Source organism: Eleginops maclovinus, chromosome 4, assembly GCF_036324505.1.
Source record: "Eleginops maclovinus isolate JMC-PN-2008 ecotype Puerto Natales chromosome 4, JC_Emac_rtc_rv5, whole genome shotgun sequence".
Taxonomy (NCBI): Eukaryota; Metazoa; Chordata; class Actinopteri; order Perciformes; family Eleginopidae; genus Eleginops; species Eleginops maclovinus.
In genome coordinates, this window is record NC_086352.1 from 28,436,885 (window position 1) to 28,457,668 (window position 20,784).

General features: G+C 38.3%; 2 protein-coding genes across 2 annotated transcripts; both read right to left on the reverse strand.

The window, feature by feature from the left end:
• Positions 1-2,186: 2,186 nt before the first annotated feature.
• Positions 2,187-6,800, reverse strand: LOC134863084 (hatching enzyme 1.2-like). Its single transcript, XM_063881356.1, has 7 exons — positions 6,538-6,800; positions 6,082-6,213; positions 5,853-5,970; positions 4,716-4,829; positions 3,728-3,808; positions 2,720-2,847; positions 2,187-2,579 (listed from the first exon to the last, which is right to left on the reverse strand). The coding sequence occupies exons 1-6, from the start codon at positions 6,698-6,700 to the stop codon at positions 2,721-2,723; spliced, it is 735 nt and encodes a 244-aa protein (XP_063737426.1). The 5' UTR covers positions 6,701-6,800; the 3' UTR covers positions 2,187-2,579; position 2,720.
• Positions 6,801-13,130: 6,330 nt separating this feature from the next.
• LOC134863790 (low choriolytic enzyme-like) lies at positions 13,131-16,833 on the reverse strand. The gene is made up of 9 exons (XM_063882501.1): positions 16,734-16,833; positions 16,539-16,563; positions 16,365-16,415; positions 15,774-15,905; positions 15,547-15,664; positions 14,850-15,028; positions 14,273-14,354; positions 13,683-13,810; positions 13,131-13,542 (listed from the first exon to the last, which is right to left on the reverse strand). Exons 1-8 carry the CDS (start codon positions 16,797-16,799, stop codon positions 13,684-13,686), a joined length of 780 nt encoding a protein of 259 aa, XP_063738571.1. The 5' UTR covers positions 16,800-16,833; the 3' UTR covers positions 13,131-13,542; position 13,683.
• Between the last annotated feature and the right edge of the window lie 3,951 nt (positions 16,834-20,784).

Sequence of the window (20,784 nt, forward strand, 5' to 3'; positions counted from 1 at the left end):
GAGGGAGAGAGAGAGAGAGAGAGAGAAAGCTAGAGAAATTATCTGTTTTTGTGGACAGTCCATGCATTCGATGGCTGACAAAGTTTAGTTGTATTATGCTTTCCAAACAGCTCAAATACTAGCTTCATACTTTTTGAGTTGTTAATGAGAATCTATAGATAAACTTATTTAAATTTGTCCGTTTGTTATGATACAGCTATGAGCACATGATGGTGGTGTGCTTACCTATCTCACTACCACTGCGTCAGTTATTTTTATTTTGGCTCAGTCAGCCTCCAGCCTGAATGACCTCCACGAGAACCATAATGCATTGTGGGGGGGACTCTGATTCTTGCTTGTGCCTATGCAGAGTATTCTGAGTCTTCTTTGAGACTCTGAACAGAGTCCTGTATGGGGTTTGTGAGTGGGTCTCCTTAATCTTGCTAGGAGACTTCAAAGCGGGCAATAATGGATACCCTTGGAGGGGTGTGATTGGGAGGAATGGCCTCCTGGATCGGAACCTGAGCGGTAGCTTTTTTTTTTCAACTTTTGTGCTTGCCAAGTGAACACGATACCAGAGCACCTAAGGCAGAACGTCAATGACCAACTTTGTTATTGTGTCATCTGACCTGAGGCTATATATCTTGGACACTTGGGTGAAGAGAGGCTTGGACGGCGTTGACCTCAACTGATGTGGTGATAGGGCGGTGGATGGAACACTTTGGGGAACTCTAAGTTAGAGGTCAATGACATAAAGCCATCTAATCTCTGTTCAAGCAAATCAAGAGCTGTGTCTAGATCCTCAGCAGTAAATCAAACTAATTTATGTTGAGGATTGGCCACCACCAGAGGATTGGCCACCATCAGAGGATTGGCCACCATCAGGCAAATCCAGCTGATAGGAGACCGAAAGGCAGGCCCAAGAGCTGCTGGCCTGGGAGCACCTTGGAATCCCAGTTATTGTAGCAAGGGAAAGGGACATGTTCTGCCCCCTGCTGGAACTGATTCCTCCGCATCCCATCTCCGGGTAACCGGTTGAAGATAGATAGATGTACGGATGAATATATCATATTTTCCATATTTAAACTTCTTAGGAAACTTTAACCAAACCAAGTACTTTCAGTGCAAGTTAGATTTTAATTAACAAAAGTGAAAGATCCACAACCAACCCACACAACATCACTGCGTAAAGACTACAAGTTTAATGAAGACATATGTGCTCAGACACTCTGACTGCATGCTGTCAGAGCATGTGCTCGTGGCTGCTATTCCTGACACCAGTTTGTCACAGTCCTGTCTATAAGCAGGTGACAAAGGGTTCTGTGAGATGCCTGAGCAAAAACTCATAGAACAAGCAGGAGATGATTTGGGAAATGTGTGACTGAGAAACCAAGGTACATTTTAAGTTTTAATACATACATTAATTGAGGATTTGAATGTTATATATTTTATACTTCTATTCTATTAGTTACTAGTTATAAATTACAATAAGTTGCTTCTCAGATTAACATATCAAATAAAACGTATCACAATTTCAAAAGAATAGTGTGCGTTGTCTTCAATTAAACTTGTGTTTCTCAATCTTGGATTGTTACACCTTTCATTAAGACAATTGTTAAATTACTTGAAGATGCTCAAAGACAAAGAAATTCCCCAATATTTTACAATTGCACTGTACAATTTTCTCCAATTGATGATTTAATGACCCACCTTAACCCAAGGATGGGAACCACTGGACCTAAACTAGTGTATGTACAAATATAAATTTAAACAAGATTCATTTCAAGCATCCTTAATTTATTTAATATTGCAGGCTAATATATGATACATCAGTCCAAGGATCTAAACCTAAATGTTTGAAGCCTAATATACATTTCCTGATATTCTTTGACTTATAGGTTTTTTAATGCAGAACAATTACTTGTAATACCGTATGTTTTTAAGAATGTATCAGAGTATTTCTTCCACCACTGCTTAGAATTAGCATTCTTTCTGTTGATGCAACTAAAACGACTAAACGGACTCAATGTGAGATTAACTGCAGCCTCATTTTTATTCAAAGAAATAAAAAATAACATTTGTTTTTTTACAGAAACTTTAATCAACAAATGAATAACTTCATTGCAAAGAATAATACCAAATCATTGACATCATCAGTATCAATCAGCAATTCCATTACATCAATGTGTTTTTTGTCATTGTTTCTATGATGAATTGTTTTTTTAATTGTTTTTATTTTTCTTCCCCTTATAGTATCATTAACTATTTAATGAATCTTGAGCCCATCAAGTAAAACCAAAATCATAAAATAAAGTTTATATTTGAAAAATCAATAAAGTGAGTAAATGATTTAAATCAAATGAGGGCTGAGCCCTCTAGATCGGTATTGTGTCTGACCTCAGCAGAAAGCTAGCCATAGCCATATTATAGAGTAAATGACTTAAATCCAATAAGAAATTATTTAAAGAAAAGCTGAGCCCTCTGGGTTGATGGACCTCAGCAGAAAGCTAGCCACTGTTAAACAACAGATCTGGAGCTATTGGTGAATCATAACGAGCCGGGAGTTGAAGTATCTGGAGGCCGACCGTCTCCTTCCGTTTCTGGTGAGGAAAAAAACAATGAGATCTAATAAACAATATTTCAACCCTGTTTTATTTATGTATTGTTCTGCTGTTAGACCATTTTAGTAGTTTGGTGTATATGCTGTGTTTAGGTTGAATTAGCATTATTTTCCACTCACATTAACATCGGTAAAGCTTGTTGACACGAGCGATGTCATTCTTGCTCATTGTACCAGCAGTCCCAAAGTTAAGACTTGGATTGCTCTTAGCGAGGATGGTCGGTTGGCTGTTTTTGCTGAAGGCGTATCTTGAGGAGCAAAAGAAGACAACATGTTTGGCATACAGAGGTCGTTGGAAAGTTGACTTTTGTAGACAAACAAAACATTTCACAGTATGTTATGAAAATCTGAGCCTTTGAGGAAATATTTGAAAGTCCCTGAAGCGGTAAACAATGTGAAAACACAAGTAAAGTGACAAAAGCAAATGTGCCAGTGTCGGGTAGGTAATGACAGATATCTGCCCTGCAGTCTGACTGATGACATGTTACCTACACAAACATGACTTTGACACAGTGTGATTCAATTGGATTGTTGAGTAAGAGCTTCCTGGTTCACTAATCTTTCCATTATATAATCCTGACTCAGTCGTCTGTGGTATGTAATATATATATATATATAAATACACATGTCTTTGAGTTAAATTAAAACATTTATTTTTTATTGTATTATATAAACTACTGACATTTGTTTTTTGTGTTGGAATTCAACAGACACTGTAATGGCTGCCATACATGTACAAATAAAGATTTAAGAAAAATGTGGAGTGGTCTCTCTGTATGTATGTTTTTTATTGGACATTTCTTTTCACTTCATACACTTCATATATATATATATATAAATACACATGTCTTTGAGTTAAATTAAAACATTTATTTTTTATTGTATTCTATAAATTACTGACAATTGTTCTCTGTGTGGGAACATAAATACTGTGCGACAGAAGAAGATATCCAGAATAGCAAAGGCAAGGTCAACATTGAACAATCTGGAACACACACACACACACACACACACACACACACACACACACACACACACACACACACACACACACACCAAAAATGACATTGTAATGTTGACTTGTTTGTGAGCTCGTTTTGGCAATCTAGAGTTAGATTTAAGACTCACTTTCCGTAGTGCATGATGGAGTCGAAGTCGTAGGGAGTACCCAAGTTGTTAGTTTGCTTCTTCATAAAATTACTTTCTCTTCTGCACGGGAAGACACAACAAAAAAGCATTTACATTTGAGGAAAGTGTTTACATTTTTGCCTTTTTATGAATGGTGGATTGAAAATGTGGTAACAAAACTTGCTTAAAAGCATGCTGGTAGACGTAACAGCCAACCCCTTTGAAGTATTAGTAACTATTGGATGGATATAATAGAGACATTCATGGTGCTCACGGGATGTTTCCCAATAGATTTCGTGTTGCCCTGACTTTTCCTCAAGTGCAACAACTTAGTTAAAATGTTACTCATCTAGTAAAATATCTCAACATCTAAAAGATATATTTTCATAAAATGCCCAGATAATATATTCTAATTATTTCCCTCTCGCGCCATCAGATGAAAATCTAAATGTGTCCAATACTTATCTCTACAAAGCTAACTGTCAGGCCCTCTGCTCCCTAGCAAGGAATCTCTCTTCTCTCTCCTCCCCTGTGTGTGTCTGTGCTTAATTACAGGATTGGGATTTGGTGTGCAGGTGCCAGGCTGTTTTCAATCCCAATCAACATGACTTTAAATACCGGGCTCCAACTCCAGCAAGCCGTCAGATCATAGACTCTGCTACACAGCATCCTGCCTGACTCCTACCTCCGACCCCTTTGCTTCAACCTTGTTTAAGTATTCAAATAAACTCCTTTGCAACCGCTCCCTATCTCAGTGCTGTGTGTTCTACATTTGGGTTCAATTGGTTATCTAGCCTGAAACTAACACCTTCCCCAGCCTCAACTTTCCTTTGTGTTGACTTGTAATTATCAGATGTTAGCATGCTAAAACGCTAAACACAAGACTGGGCCTCTCTCAAGGTTGATGGAGGATGTGCGAACTGGGAAATGGGAAAGACCTTGAAGAGCTGCTATCATGGCAGTGACTTTGATGTTGGTGAATTTTCACAACAAAAACAGAGCGTGGGGAACCTCGTGCTGCACTGTGGATTTGTACAACCAACCATTTTTCTGCAGGGATACAAGCTGTCCTCTATGCTGTCGGCCCAGGTAGGACCAACACCTGTCTCACACACACACACACACACACACACACACACACACACACACACACACACACACACACACACACACACACACACACACACACACACACACACACACACACACACACACACACACACACACACACACACAAAACAGGAAAAACCCCTGTAAGAATAGGTGTGGTTCATGCATTCCTCGCTTCAAGTATTATTAACTTTTAAGGAAATGGGTGTTTTGGATAACTACTTTAATTAAGTACTGTACTCAAATAAAAAAGTATATAGATGTTAACACACTATGTTTTTATTTGTCATGTTTCACATGTCTATGTAATCTTTTAGTATATTTACAGTGTGAGTACTTCTAGTGAAGTAAAGGATCTGAACACTTCTTCCACCACTGCCAATAGGGAAGCTGAAAGAACATGAGGGGAGGCCCTTCATGGGTAACAATGCGAAATTAAACATCCAGCAAAACAAGTGGCAGGTGAACAAGCCATCAGCAGGTTCGTTTATGGTAGCTTTACTAGATTAGATATACTGTAAAGCTTTTATATATAATAATATATTATTACAACATATACGTTGTTAAAGCATGCTGCGATTTGACAATATTTCAAAAACTACAGTGTTAGGTTCTTCAGTAAAAAATAATATACAGTATATACATTTGACTTAGAGCTGGCTAATTGTTTCTAATCATTTTATTGCTAAACCTTTAGCAGAGTAGAATATCAGTTTGGAAAATAACATAATGTATCCTTATCCCATCATCAACTTAAAAACTCCATGTTGATGCAATACCTTACATTGTCAATGCAATCAACTGTATTTAACATTAAATCGGCACTGCTGTGTCTTCCAAATCTTCCTCATTAAATATTCACAACACTCCTGTTCATATTGCTTAAAAAGAATGACAGCCTCAGGAAACTTGAAATGTTGTAAAATGATCCGCACCGACAAGGATTCAGACTTAGAAAATTCAAATATAATCCCAGAATAATGAGATTTAATTGTGTTACAGTGTGTGTTCTTACCCAGATCCAGAGTAGAAGTAGAGGTAATTTCTATGGGAGCCCCTCCTGACAAAGCGAATGCAGGTGGATGCGTGGAAGATCAACAGGGCTCGGATGATGATGTTGCGCTCTGTTGTTGCTGAAGATACAAAGAACAGGGTGCTGAGCAGTGTTCACGCCAAACGTGGTCTGACTACCAGCATCAAATCTCAAATGTAGGTTGAATGTTAGGGCGCAAAAGTGAATTTACTGTAGCGGTTGGAGAATATGATGGGTATGTAAACATATCTTCCATATTTGGGCCATTTGCAGCCTGTAGCCGTGCAGGGATCTGCATTCCTTCTTAAATTTGGCGCAATGTCTCCGTCGACCAGGCGCGTTGCTGCAGAACAATAGGTGAAACCGACATGTTTCAGGAGTCTGGAGTTTCACACATTTCATGGAAATTGAACAATGGGCTGAGGCTAAGGTTTTTTTCCCACAAACATATCTGACCAACAATGAAAAGCCTTTCCTCTCATTAAACATGCTGGAACTAACAGATGTTGAGGAAAAATCCTTAATAAATGTCTGCAATGGTAACTCTTGACAAGTCATATTCTGTTGTTTGACTTTGACAAACAGGTGAGATCTAAACCAGGTCTCATTGTATTTTTGCCATCATGTTTTTTGATTTTGGATAGAAAATATAAAACCTGTGTCGTACTTATGTTAGCATTCGCTCTCTCGATGATATCAGAGGCGTCCACAAACTCTTCTGAAAGAATAAACAAACAGAGAAAACAAATGATACCAGAAACAAATTCAGAAGTCAGATGTCTAGAGAAACTAAGAAGAAAACAGAGGTCAATATACAGTAAATTCTCCATTCTCAACTCACGTGTTTGTGCTTTTTGAGTAGCACCCTACAACACAAATGCACAACATTTCTTTTAATTTTATTTATACAAATTAAAGTATTTATGCCCCTTTTTCTTTTTTAAATCAACCAAAGCTTTTTTTGTCCTACGGGAATTGTTTGTGTGAACACGAAGAGTCAGACTTACCGGAGGAATGGCCGATGTAGCGGTGCTCATCCGCAATTAAACCTCAAATCTGAAAGAATAGGTTTGGTATACATACGTTCTAAATGATTTATGTGAAAACAAAAAGACTAAGAAGAAGATCAGTGGAGCTTACCTGCTGTAGCTGACTGGGATGCTCGATGCAGCAGGTGCTCCGCTCCTGGTGCTTTATAGAAAGCTGTGAGGGTGTGTCAGAGGAAGGACACAGATCTGTAAACCTCAGCTGTCAGTCATTATGTAATTTATGAGATGCTACTTCAGAAGAATTCAACTTTTCCAGGAAGTAAATCAGACTCTTTACTGTAAGTTTAAAAAAAAAAAACATGTGAATGTATGAGTCATTACAAAGAAACAAAAGGCCAATTGTACACGCTTTCAAAAAAAAAAAGTAAAAGAAAAACTACGAAACACTTTAGAAATATTTTTATTTATTGGCATAAAATAATACAACATGAATAAGCAGCAGAAGTAAAAAACAAGAAAATTCCGAGACAACTTGACTGTGTGACTCGGGGCCACAATGGGACAATAAGTCAGTATACATTATACATTTCAATAATCATAAAATGTTAAGAATATGGCCGTGACCAATAACATTCCAATAGCAATACATTGAAGCTGATTTATTTCATATTTGTGGGTTCATTTAGTTGTGTGTGTCTGGGCTCCTGAATCAGCCTCTCCTGTCTCCCTCCTCTCCCACTGCTCCTCTGTGACGCACCTGTAAAGACTAGTTTTAGCTCTCAACAAGTTTTTAAAGTTTATTTTATCTTATTTCACCTAGTTAAAATGTTTTCTTTTTATTCATGCATGTTTAATAATCACTCCCCTTTCAAACTGTATTTTAGTTGTACTGTCCTACAATATTGATTGCAATGATTTCATACCCGTTTTTATTGATTCAGTTATTTATAATAATATTATAAAAGGTGTGTCTTGGCCAAATCGCTTGAGAGCCACTGAGATAACTTAAACCAGGGATTCCCAAAGTGTGGGGGTGCACGAGCTGCCACCAGGGGGTGCGCGAAATGAAACATATAATGGTGGTCTGGTGTAAAAATATTACACAATGTTGTTTTTTAAGTGGGATTTTTCCATAGGTTAGATAAAAAACAGGAACAATAAACATGTCCTTTGTAATCCCTTTTATTTTGAATCAAAAAAACTATAATTTATTCGTTTTTGATAGAAACGTAGAAGAAGACAGCCGCTGTCTTCTTCTACGTTTCACTGTAGCCTAGGATATGCACGCCAACTCGTTTCATTCATTCTTTCAAATATGATTAATTGGCTGAAATCAGGGAAACTGTCAAGTGGAACGTCTCAGGACAAAGTTATTTATATGGTGATAGAACAAAGCTTTGTTGCGTTTTTTGTTTGTTTTTTTTGGGCGGCGCGTCAACCCGGTTGGGACGTAGAAGGGGGTGCGCCGCAAAAAAAGTTTGGGAACCGCTGACTTATACTAAAGTAAACTATCTAAACACTCAAAGCCAGAGCTGGAGCCGGAGCTGATAAAGATCTTGTTTTTTCTTGTTTCCAACACAGAGGTGCCGGCTTTAAGCGCAGAACAAACGGATCTTGCTGACCCTACTCCGCTGCCCGGCAAGATCAGAGAACCACATATATCACAGTTACGTTCACTAATTTACGACGGGGGGGGGGGGGGGGGGCGAGATTAACCTGAGCAATAACAGTTGATGACGAGTACAGTGAATAGGCTACTCGTTGTAACAAGCAGTATCGCTGAGCAAAGTGACTAGAATGCAACCACACACTTTATAAAGTCAGGCAACAGTAACCAGGCTTAGTTTGATTCTGTTTATTTTTACCTTACTTTAAAGACCATCCGTTCACTGTTATTGATCATTGTGAAGAGCAGGCTGACGTTTTCCTGTTTTGTATTATTGCAGCTATCGGATGGAATCAAAACATGGGTGACGAGCAGCACTGGGCGGTAAATGCCGCTGAACCACATTAATAAACAATGAACCACGGGACTCTGTAGAGAAGTATAAGGTTGGAGAGGTAGTTCTTTAATTGAATCTGGCTTCCTATGATTAAAAACTACATGATATCGACCCAACACAGTCCTCTATTGATGTTGTTGGGAGCGGCGTTGGTGAGAAAATCAGCGACGTAAAATGCTGTGTGGGTTCAGCATGACGCTAACGTAGGGTGACCAAACGTCCTCTTTTGCCCGGACATGTCCTCTTTTTACGTCCTGTCCGAGCGTCGGGGGGTTTTATAAATTCATGAAAACGCCCGGTTTTCACTGTTGGGACCATTAAAAATTGACTGGCGCTTCCCCCCACCCCCCAACAATCGCAAGTGGGGGTTTTATAAATTCATGAAAACGCCCGGTTTTCACTGTTGGGACCATTAAGCGTGTACTTAAATTGACTGGCGCTTCCCCCCACCCCCCAACAATCGCAAGTGTCCTCTTTTTCACCACCTCAAATCTGGTCACCCTAGCTAACGATGACGCAATGACGCAGCTAAACTTGAGCTCCACTCGGACCAGAAAAATGCCAGAAAAGCAAAAGATCAGGTCTTGAATCGGATCGGGTTTGGTGGAAAAGGGGACCCATCGAGGGCTTTAGTGTATGATCGGTATGACAGTTTCCATGTCGGCAGGTCACGTCATGTAGACAGCCAGTCACCATGTGTGAGGCAGACCCATATTTGCTCAGCGTTGCGTTTACATTACATAAACAAAACAAAAAAATCCTCAGGCCAGCAGGCCACTTTACAAGCCAGGCCATCAGGAAACCACCCGGTGCTCCAGATGGCCGGTCTGGGCCTGGTGTGACTGAAACTTGGGTTCGTTTCCAGGGGCGGCTGGCCCATAGGGGGCGATAGTGCACCGCCCTCCTTAAGCCAAACGAAAAAAAAAAAAAGAAAAAAAAAAGAGAGAAAAGAGTTTATTTTGCCGGTCTAAGTCTTAATAGTATAGTCCAAACAGCAGCCTGAATATCGCTGCGACAATCAGCAGCCTGGATGTCACTGTCCAACCAGTAGCCCCGCCCCCTTGGGGCGATATCAGTCAGATTGAAAATCGCCCCAGGCGCTCTCATAGACTTACATGTTGAGACTCGTTTTTTCAAAAATCGAACGATACAATGCATTTCTATGGGCTCCGGGGGGGCTTGCCCTAACGTGATTTCGTCATACGCAGTTACGCACTGATGCGTGCTCGGACGCGCGTCTGGCGGAGACCTGTAAACCTGTAAACTGTATAGTGGTAAATGGAATATGTTCTGGAAAATTTTGATTAATTACAGTTTTGATTATAGTATAATTTGATTTGATTATTGCTATGGCATCCATGATGGCTATAAATTGTAGACTGTGCTAAAAGTGATTTCAAGGGCAAACTATTAGATGACAAACTATCTGTTAATGTGTGTTTTATTGTGGAACCAAATGTATTGTATATTTTATGTCTGGGGTTGCATCTAGTGGTTGAAAACCAAATTAAACAATGAGATGTGACACTGTAAAGCTGGCTATCTGACTTTTATTTATTATTATTTTACCCATTGAATGGGTCATCTTAGCCATCATCACAACTTTTGCCCCCCCTGAGAAATTTGTCAGGAGCCGCCACTGTTCGTTTCCCTACATTATGACCACCAAATTAGGTGTTAAGAGTGAAACTTGTGGCCAGCCGAGCAATAGTTGGGGAAAAGAACTCAGAGATTTTACAGCTCCTTATTTCCCCTCTAGCCGTGATTTCCCCCACTACAAGTCTTAACGAGCTCTACCATACAAACCCATCATAAAATGTGAAACATTGGGACATTTTCACAAAAGGTGAGTTGCGACTACGTGAGAGCCGACTACTAACTATCAAAAAATATTAAGTGAATTAGTATAATAAAGTCCATTGTCTTGAGAACCGTTTAAACTTAATTATTGTTCTTCGTTAAAGTATGCGAAATCTGTATCGGCTCAAAGTGGGGTGTTTTTGAGCTCTGTTCAAATGGATTTCCCATTCACTATTGGGAAAATGATTGCAGTTTGCTGCAATTTGGATGAAAACGGCGAATCTCTTATAAAAGACATAGCACACATATCCGCAGTCATTCATTCATGTGATTTTTTTTGTGTTTCATGTGAACGCTGCCCGGCAAGTAGCATGACAAAATTTGTGGTGGAAGAAGGAGAATAAAATGAGACTAGAAAAGGGATTTCCTGCTAAAATGCATCTGAATGCTGTAAACTGCGAAAATGTGTCGCTGAACTTTACTGAAAATGCAGAAAAATCTGAATATTTGAATAGCTGAATGGTGACTGCTGTATAAATAACCAAATATATATCCTCCTGCAATATCTGAATAATTTAATAGTAGAGTCGTTTCTGTAGCTGAAAGTAGGCTGAATGAGTTAGGTATTAAATGTACTATATAATTGTATGTATAATTGTAAGTGTTCGGACACTGTTTTCCAACTTGTATATATTATTGGTAGGATTTTTTTTTTTTTAAACGTTTGTTTTAACAGTTACTTACCTGTATATAATTTTAATTTAATTTCAATTTCATTTTATTATCCTGTGTGAAACCGTACGGTCCTGTTTTTCATTCTCACTCTGTTGCTGCTTGACTTTCAACTCCTGAATTTCCCAACGGGGATTAAGGTACATCTTATCTTATCTTATCCATAAGCCACATTGTGTTGTGTTCTGCTACTGAAAATGTACTTTGCACTAAGAATTATTTGCACTAAAGACCTACGTGCACTATGGTCAAACTATGTTGATTGTGTCTAACATAGCCTATTACTATATTATTTTTTGTATACCCCTTTATCTACGCTCTTATCTTTATATGTTATATGTTCTTGTTTATATTTGCACTGTGGGACTGCAAGAAACGGTATTTCAATTTTCTGTATGTATAACACATGTGGAAACTTTGACAATAAAGTGGACTTTGACTTTTGCGTAATTGTGTGTTGTGGACGTGTGTGTCTCTGTGTCTGTGTGTGTTCATGAAATGTCAGTTTTATACACACTGTGGCCCAATTGTAATTGTAGTTATCACACAGTTTATATTTGTTCATAGTCATTGATGTATAATTATTTGCAAGTTAATAACTAGTGGGTGGTCATTTTACATTTTTTCCAGCCTGATTCTGTATCGGACTTCGGCCAGTAGATGGCAGGATAAGCCAGCTAATTGAACCTCTCTTTCCTCTCTCTGATCTACTGTGTGTTGAAGTGCAAAAGTCAAACCTTGCTTCTTGCCATCCACTTACAATATGTTTAAATATTTCTTCTTCAACTTCATCTTAGTATTACAGATACCACACCCATTCTACAGGTTAACTTTTCAAACTCATCCGAAGGATGAATAAAGTTTGTACAGTGCAGAACAGAGTGTGCCACTCTAATTAACACATGTGTGCTCAGACACGCTGACTCAGTGCCGTCAGAGCATTCAGTTGTGCCTGCTATTCCTGACACCAGTTTTTCAGGGTCCTGTCTACAACCTGCAGGTGGAAGAGGGTCCTCTGAGATGCCTGAGCAAAATGTGGGACTGACAACCGCTGGAAGTACATTTCCCCGCCAGTATGGCATGGACTAGGACATTAGTCACTAGTTAAAAAAATAGACAATAAGTTACTTCTTAGATTTGGATGTTAAATAAAATGTGCGACAACATTAAAAAGTATTTTGCGTTGTTGGAAATTAAACCAGGGTTTCTTAATACAACATTGTTACACCTTTGTCGAAAACATTGCCATAATGTCCAAGTGTACTCAAAAGGACCTAATATTTTCTAATTACATGATACAATATTTCTCATTAACGATCTCAGGACCCTCCAGATTTATTTTATGACCCTTTAGAGTGGCTCAACCCCTAACTCAATTAGCAAATATATATGAATTACAGATCATTATGTACCATTATTTATGATTTATCAGTCAGGGGTCTAAGACGTTCATTATTGATGCCTCAAGTTATTTTCCTGATAGTACCGTACTTTTGCCTAACTCTGTTTTTGATAGAGAACATTGACTTGTTATATGTTTTATACGTTGTTCTGTTTGTACTTTAACTCAACAAAGGTAGGCTATAAGGGAGTATTTCTTCCACCACTGCTTAGAATTAGCATTCTTTCTGTTGATGCAACTAGTACGACTAAAGCTACAAACAACACTTTTATGCATTTTATTCATAGTTAGGGATTCAAAGTGAGAGTAATTACAGCATCATTTCTAATCAAAATAAATGTAAAATCACTTTTATTTTTTTTCAGAGAAAGATAAAAACAGAGTAATTGAAATCATCAGTATCAATCAGCAATTCCATTACATCAATGTGTTTCTTATCATTGTTTCTATGATGAATAGTTTTTATTTATTTTCCCCTATCAGTATCATTAACTATTAAATGTGTCTTTAACCCACTAAGTAAAACCATAACCATATTATAAAGTGTATATTTCTAAATCAATAAAGGGAGTAAATGATTTAAATCCAATAAGAAATAAGAAATAATTTAAAGAAAAGCTGAGCCCTCTGGGTTGATGGACCTCAGCAGAAAGCTAGCCACTGTTAAACAACAGATCTGGAGCTTTGGGTGAATCATAACAAGCCGGGAGTTGAAGTATCTGGAGGCCGACCGTCTCCTTCCGTTTCTGGTGAGGAAAAAAACAATGAGATCTAATAAACAATATTTCAACCCTGTTTTATTTATGTATTGTTCTGCTGTTAGACCATTTTAGTAGTTTGGTGTATATGCTGTGTTTAGGTTGAATTAGCATTATTTTCCACTCACATTAACATTGGTAAAGCTTGTTGACACGAGCGATGTCATTCTTGCTCATTGTACCAGCAGTCCCAAAGTTAAGACTTGGATTGCTCTTAGCGAGAATGGTTGGTTGCCTGTTTTTGCTGAAGCCGTATCTTGAGGAGCAAAAGAAGACAACATGTTTGGCATACAGAGCTACACTCACGCAACACAAGCACACACACACACACACACACACACACACACACACACACACACACACACACACACACACACACACACACACACACACACACACACACACACACACACACACACACACACACACATACACACACACACACACTTGCTTTTGACTCACAAATGAGTTGTAATGTTGACTTGTTCTTGAGCTTGTTTTTGGCAACCTAATACAGGGTTCTTACAGCAATAGGCTTAGATTTATATTAGATTTAAGACTTAAAACTGATTAAATGCCACATTGGATGACATTTAACTTCACAATACCCAAGACTGAAGCAAAAAATAAATCAATGATCATTAAATGTTTGATTTTGAACACACACTGACTGATGTCACATTTGAACAAACATACATGCTCTCACACAAACACTCACTTTCCGTAGTGCATGATAGATTCAAAGTCATAGGGAGTACCCAAGTTGTTAGTTTTCCGCTTCATAAAGTTATGTTCTTTTCCTGGATGAGAGAACAATAGAGATTCATATTTGAGGTAAGTGTTTACATTTTTGCCTTTTTATGAACGGTGGATTGAAAATGTGGAAACAAATCATGCTTAAAAGCATGCTGGTAGACGTTACAGCCAACCCCTTTAAAGTATTAGTAACTATTGGATGGATTTAATAAAGGCATTCATGGTGCTCACAGGATAGATTTTGTGTTGCCCTGACTTTTCCTCAAGTGCAACAACTTAGCTAGTTTTCACTCATCTAGTAAAATATCTCAACATCTCAAAGATGTATGGCTCAAAATCCCCAGATCATATATTGACATTATTTATGGTGATCCTCTTACTTTCTCAGGGGGGACGGGGAAATCGGAAAAACCTTACAGAGCTGCTATCATGGCAATATCTTTGATGTTGGCAAGTTTTCAGTCAAGAAGCATCACACCTGTTTTTGTATAACAAATACAACCAGGATTGTGAAGAAGAGTGTTTGTGTGTGAGATGACCTGGCTTAATGTTCTGGTAGAGGATGGAGACGTATCTGTCTCTGTCAGAGCGGACTTGCTCATGGTTGAAGCCCAGAGCGTGGAGAACCTCGTGCTGCACTGTGGATGTGTACACACAAGCATTTTTCTCCAGGGAGACAAGCTGTCGTCTACGCTGTCGGCCCAGGGAGGACGAACACCTGTATCACACACACACACACACACACACACACACACACACACACACACACACACACACACACACACACACACACACACACACACACACACACACACACACACACACAATATGGGTTGGGTTTATTCTTTAAATTTTCCATGTTTCACATATTTGTGAGTTGTTATCTGTTTCACCAAAAACACATTTCTTCTTCGAACTTCTCAGAAGTTTCATTCAAAGTCAAACAACAATTTGAATCCCGAAAGAGATGTAGTTATCCAACTTTTAACAAAAAGATTGGAGAAAACTGAAAGCAGAGTTGTGTTTTTAAGCTCTGTTTCGTCTTCTTTTCCGCCCCCATCAATCACCCTGAATATAAAGTAGTTACATTAAGTCCCTCCCCTAAAGTATGATTTCCTTCAACACTGACATGAAGCAAGATCACGACCAACCAAACAGGAATGGGTTCAGACTTAGAAAATTCAAATATAATCCCAGAACAATGAGATTTAATTGTGTTACAATGTGTGTTCTTACCCAGATCCAGAGTAGAAGTAGAGGTAATTTCTTTGGGTGCCCCTGCTGACAAAGCGAATGCAGGTGGATGCGTGGAAGCTCATCAGGGCTCGGATGATGATGTTGCGCTCTGTTGTGGCTGCATAGACAAAGAACAGGGTGTCGAGCAGCGCTCTCGTAAAACCTGGTCTATGTTCCAGCATAAAATCTCACATTTAGATGGAATTTAAGGGCAAAAGTTAATTTACTGTATTTGGGGGAGATTATGAACGGTATTTTAACGTGTCCTTTCCGTTTGGGCCATTTGCAGCCTGTAGCCGTGCAGGCATCTGCATTCCTTCTTAAATTTGGCACAATGTCACCGTCGACCAGGCGCGTTGCTGCAGAACAATAAGTAAAACAGACAAGTTCATGAATAACCATACCAGGAGTCTGGAGTTTCAAATTTCATGGAAATTTACCAATGGGCTCAGACAAATCTCACAAGCATATATGACCAACAATGAAAAGCCTTAACATTTCCTCTCATTAAACAGATGTTTGGGGAAAAAATCCTTAACAAATGTCTGCAACAGGGGCGTAGCTAGGTTTTCAAGTTTGGATGGGCTTAACCCAGAGGTGAGGTGGAGCTGTGTAGCAAATGCTAGCACTAAAACATTTTCTGGGCCTCTTTTTTAAGGTAAGGTGGGGGAGATTTTTGTTTATATTTTAAAGTGAATTGACAAGTCATATTCTGTTGTTTGACTTTGACAAACAGGTGAGATCTAAACCAGGTCTCATTGTATTTTTGCCATCATGTTTTTTGATTTTGGATAGAAAATATAAAACCTGTGTCGTACTTATGTTAGCATTCGCTCTCTCGATGATATCAGAGGCGTCCACAAACTCTTCTGAAAGAATAAACAAACAGAGAAAACAAATGATACCAGAAACAAATTCAGAAGTCAGATGTCTAGAGAAACTAAGAAGAAAACAGATGTCAATATACAGTAAATTCTCCATTCTCAACTCACGTGTTTGTGCTTTTTGAGTAGCACCCTGAAACAGAAATGAAAAATATTATAAAAATAGGTTATTTTTGCTTCAATGTAATTCATAGAAATACAGTTATTCATGCCCTTTTTTCTTTTTTAAATTAATACAACTTAAACATTTTGTTTGTCAATCCCACAATAATTGTTTGTGAAAACATGAAGCGTCAGACTTACCGGAGGAATGGAGGACAAAGAGATGAAGACGATAAAAAGCAAAACTGGAGTCATGACGGTGCTCATATACAGTTAAACCTCAAATCTGAAAGGTAAAACTTGTAAAGTGTTTGGTGGTTAAGGAATAGGTTTGGTATACATACGTTCTAAATGAGTTATGTGAGAACAAAAGGACTGAGAAGAAGATCAGTGTAGCTTACCTGCTGTAGCTGACTGGGATGCTCGATGCAGCAGGTGCTCTGCTCCTGGTGCTTTATAGAAAGCTGTGAGGGTGTGTCAGAGGAAGGACACAGATCTGGAAACCTCAGCTGTCAGTAATTATGTCATTTATGGGATGCTACTTCAGAAGAATTCAACTGAAATGTATTTTTACCAAGAAGGAACTGAGTCTTTTTACTGTATACGTAATAATAACATTTGAAATCATGAGTCATTACAAACAAACACAGGCTAATGATTCAATTTTCAAACAAACTGAAAATAAGAAAACCAGGAAACACTTTATAAATCTTTCCATTCATGGGCATAAAATAAATAGGCTAAGGTATATATATATTGATCCCAAGGGGTGAAACTCAGTTGTAGCAGCAGCGCAAAAACAGGGAAAATGTATATAGAAGGTAATAAATAAAGAACAATGGATTATATTGAAGTACACATTGTCCAAATAGGATATGATAAATATACTGTAGATTTGATGCACCTTTTGACAACAGTAAGAGGCATATTAAGTATATTTGATCATGTATAACCCCTATAAAATATTAAGAAACGCATATGACTAAAATAGTTTATACATCATACACTCCCAGTTCTTTCACAATACTGCCACTTATCTTTTTCTACTATTTGATTATTATTATTATTATTATTAATGCAATGCGTGCTTACCTTTTTATTAAGAGTATTTTATTTTTGTCTCTCTCTCTCTATATATATATTGTCCGACTTTGTTGTAACAATGTATATTTCCCCTCTGTTAGAAGAACATTGGAATTTTGATTGTGATTCAAATTTCTTTGCTTTATGGTATTTATGTCATCTTCATTACTGTATGACTGGGTTAGAGAGTCTGTGACAAAGCGTTGTTCACCAGGAAAGTAATTATTGTTTCTCATGAAAAGGATGACAATGTTGGTCAATTCAAAGTAAAGCTCGACTTCTTTTTATGGAAGTGAAACTACAAACTATTCTCAAAAGCAGTGGAGGATGTGGCGCTGACGCATGCTGTGACTGGTACAGTGTGTGAGCTGAGAATAGACCAAATAAGAGATCTAGATCCCAGCCTTTGGTCACCAAAGCTTTTCGGGGGGCCGCACATCATTTTTTTAAAACAAAAATGCCCAGTTTTCTATATCTGTGTTTATCATATGTTTCTGTAAATAAAATAAATTAAAGTGTAAATTATTTTTGTATTTATAAAGTTTGGGATATTCTTTAAGACATAAACTTTCCTTTGAATTTTACAGGATAAGCCAATGTGAAGACACAGATGTTAATGCTAAACAGAAACATCCTGAATTAGAAAAGCCATGATGTGGTGGGAGACTGGTATTGTTTTGCTATGAATAAAAGATAACCTATCCATACAGATATATCACTCACTGTCAGGGTCCATCAGTTTGTTGGAGATTAAAACTGTTTTTCTCAATGTTGGATTGTTACACATTTATTAAAAAAGTTGTCATGTTTCAGCATTCTCAGTTAGTTTCATGTACATTTTAGATGCTCAAAGTCGTACATTTATACAATATTTTGCAGGTCTTCAGGTTTGGAACAACTGGTCTAAACTAGAATTATATGGAAAACCATCCATATTTTGTGACCTATATATCCACAGATAAAAATTATGGTAACAATAATACAAAAGGAAAAAGAAAAAAGATATCGAGTCCCTTGCCCACGCCCCCTCATCCTTCCCCCTTTCCACCCCCTTTGCCATTTCACGGAATTCTAACCTGATGCTTGTTAGCAATCATGTCTGAGTTTATCCACATATTATAGCATAACCATTTATACACATCACATACATTCATACACGTTTTACATAACTTTTCATCTGTTCAAACTGTTGGACATTGAGTCCTTATCATCTACCAATACACAAGGTGTGTGTCTGATATTGCCTCATTCAGACCATGGCTCATATACTGCATATATGTCCAGTCCGCATAAAGCAATATCAGTGGGCAAGATAAGCAGAAAGGGTAAAAGCCGTAGTGGAATATATAAATCTTCAACAGCTTCATCAGTAAGAAGAAAGGCAGAGGCAGAGAGAGCTGCGCTCATATCACGTGCTGCTGCCTCACAACAGAAAGGCTCACTAGAAAAGCAAGACGCTGACCTGGAGGCAATGAAAGCCAATATCAGAGCTGATATGGAAAGGCTTGAGCTACAAACTGATATTGATGCTGCAACAGCCAAAATTAAAACATTGGAAGCCTTTAAGGATGGTGACTCTGATCCTGACGCTTGTGAGGGGGAGGAGCAGTACTATACTGGTCATCCAGCTGAAAATTATGATTTACAGGATGAAGAGAACCAAGGAAAAGCTGTGGAGAAGGATACTGAAAATAGTTTCATTGACTCCAATTCAATAAACTCAAGTCATGCTGCCCCTAGAGGTCAAGTCCAAGTATTACAACCAAGGCACACAACAAGGACAGCAGCATCAGCACCGCAGCGTCGCTCCATCCAAGTCAGACAAAGCTCTCGGACAGAAAGCAATGACTTTATTCAAGTAATGCAGCAACAACACGAAATCACTGAAATGCTAATGAAGGAGCAATGCTTAAAATTACTCCCATCCAGAGAAATACCTATCTTTAAAGGAGATCCATTACAGTACCTTTCATTCATCAGGATGTTCGAAGATACCATAGAAAATAAAACTGACAATTACAAAGACAGGCTGCTCTTTCTAGAGCAGTATACAGAAGGCCAAGCCAAAGACTTGTTGAAAAGTTGCCAAGACATGGACTCTAAAAAGGGCTTTCTAGAAGCAAAAAGACTGCTCCAGGAGAACTATGGACATCAACTCTTAATTGCAGCAGCTTGTTTGGACAAAATGTTGAACTGGAATGCCATTAAGAGTGAAGACAGAAGAGCAATCCTATCTTTCTTCGTGGATGTTGCAACACAATGGAAGACGTTGAGTTTTTGGATGAAATTAATAGCACATCAAACATGCAAACTGTAATCATGAAACTCCCAATTAAACTCAGGGAAAAGTTGAGAACAACTGCATATGCATACTATGAACACAATAAGAAAAGAGCAACGTTTCCAGTATTGGTCGACTTCATTGAAAAGCATGCACGCATTGCATCAGACCCCATGTTTGGAGACATACAGGATGTCATGCCAAAAAGGGATACTAAAGTGTACAAATCACCCAGCAATAAGCCTGCTCATGGTTATAAGGGAAGTAGTTTTGTTACTGTGACAAGCCCAGAAGTCGGTGAGGAGCAAAAACCTTTCCAAAACATCAAATCAGACCATAAAGGCATTACTGTTCAGAAGCGATGTGTATTTTGTGCAGGAGAACACATCTCTGAAACATGCAACATGAACAAAAAATCTCACAGTGAAAAGATTGACTGCTTAAAAGCACAAGGAATTTACTTTGGCTGTCTAACGAAAGGACATCTAAGCAAATACTGTCAAAAAAGAATGAAATGTGAGCTTTGTTCAATGAAACATCCAACAATATTGCACATCTTCAAGAAAAGGATTGAACAAAAGTACAACTCTGATAAATACACCCAAGCAGCTTCTGTAAGTCGTGCATTAGTCTCCTTAAATGGCAGAAACCACACTGTCCAAGTTCAAATCAAGTTCTCAAACTCAAACAAGACTGTGCAGACTTACGCATTTATGGATCAGGGAAGCACTGCAAGTTTTGTACTCAAGCCCTTCAAGAAAACTTGCATGCCAAGGCCAAGAGAACAAAAATCCTCTTAAAAAACAATGGGTCTGGAGAAAATGATTGACACTTCCTTTGCCAAAGGTCTTGAAATGAGTGGCATCGAAGGCAATGATTTTTATCAGC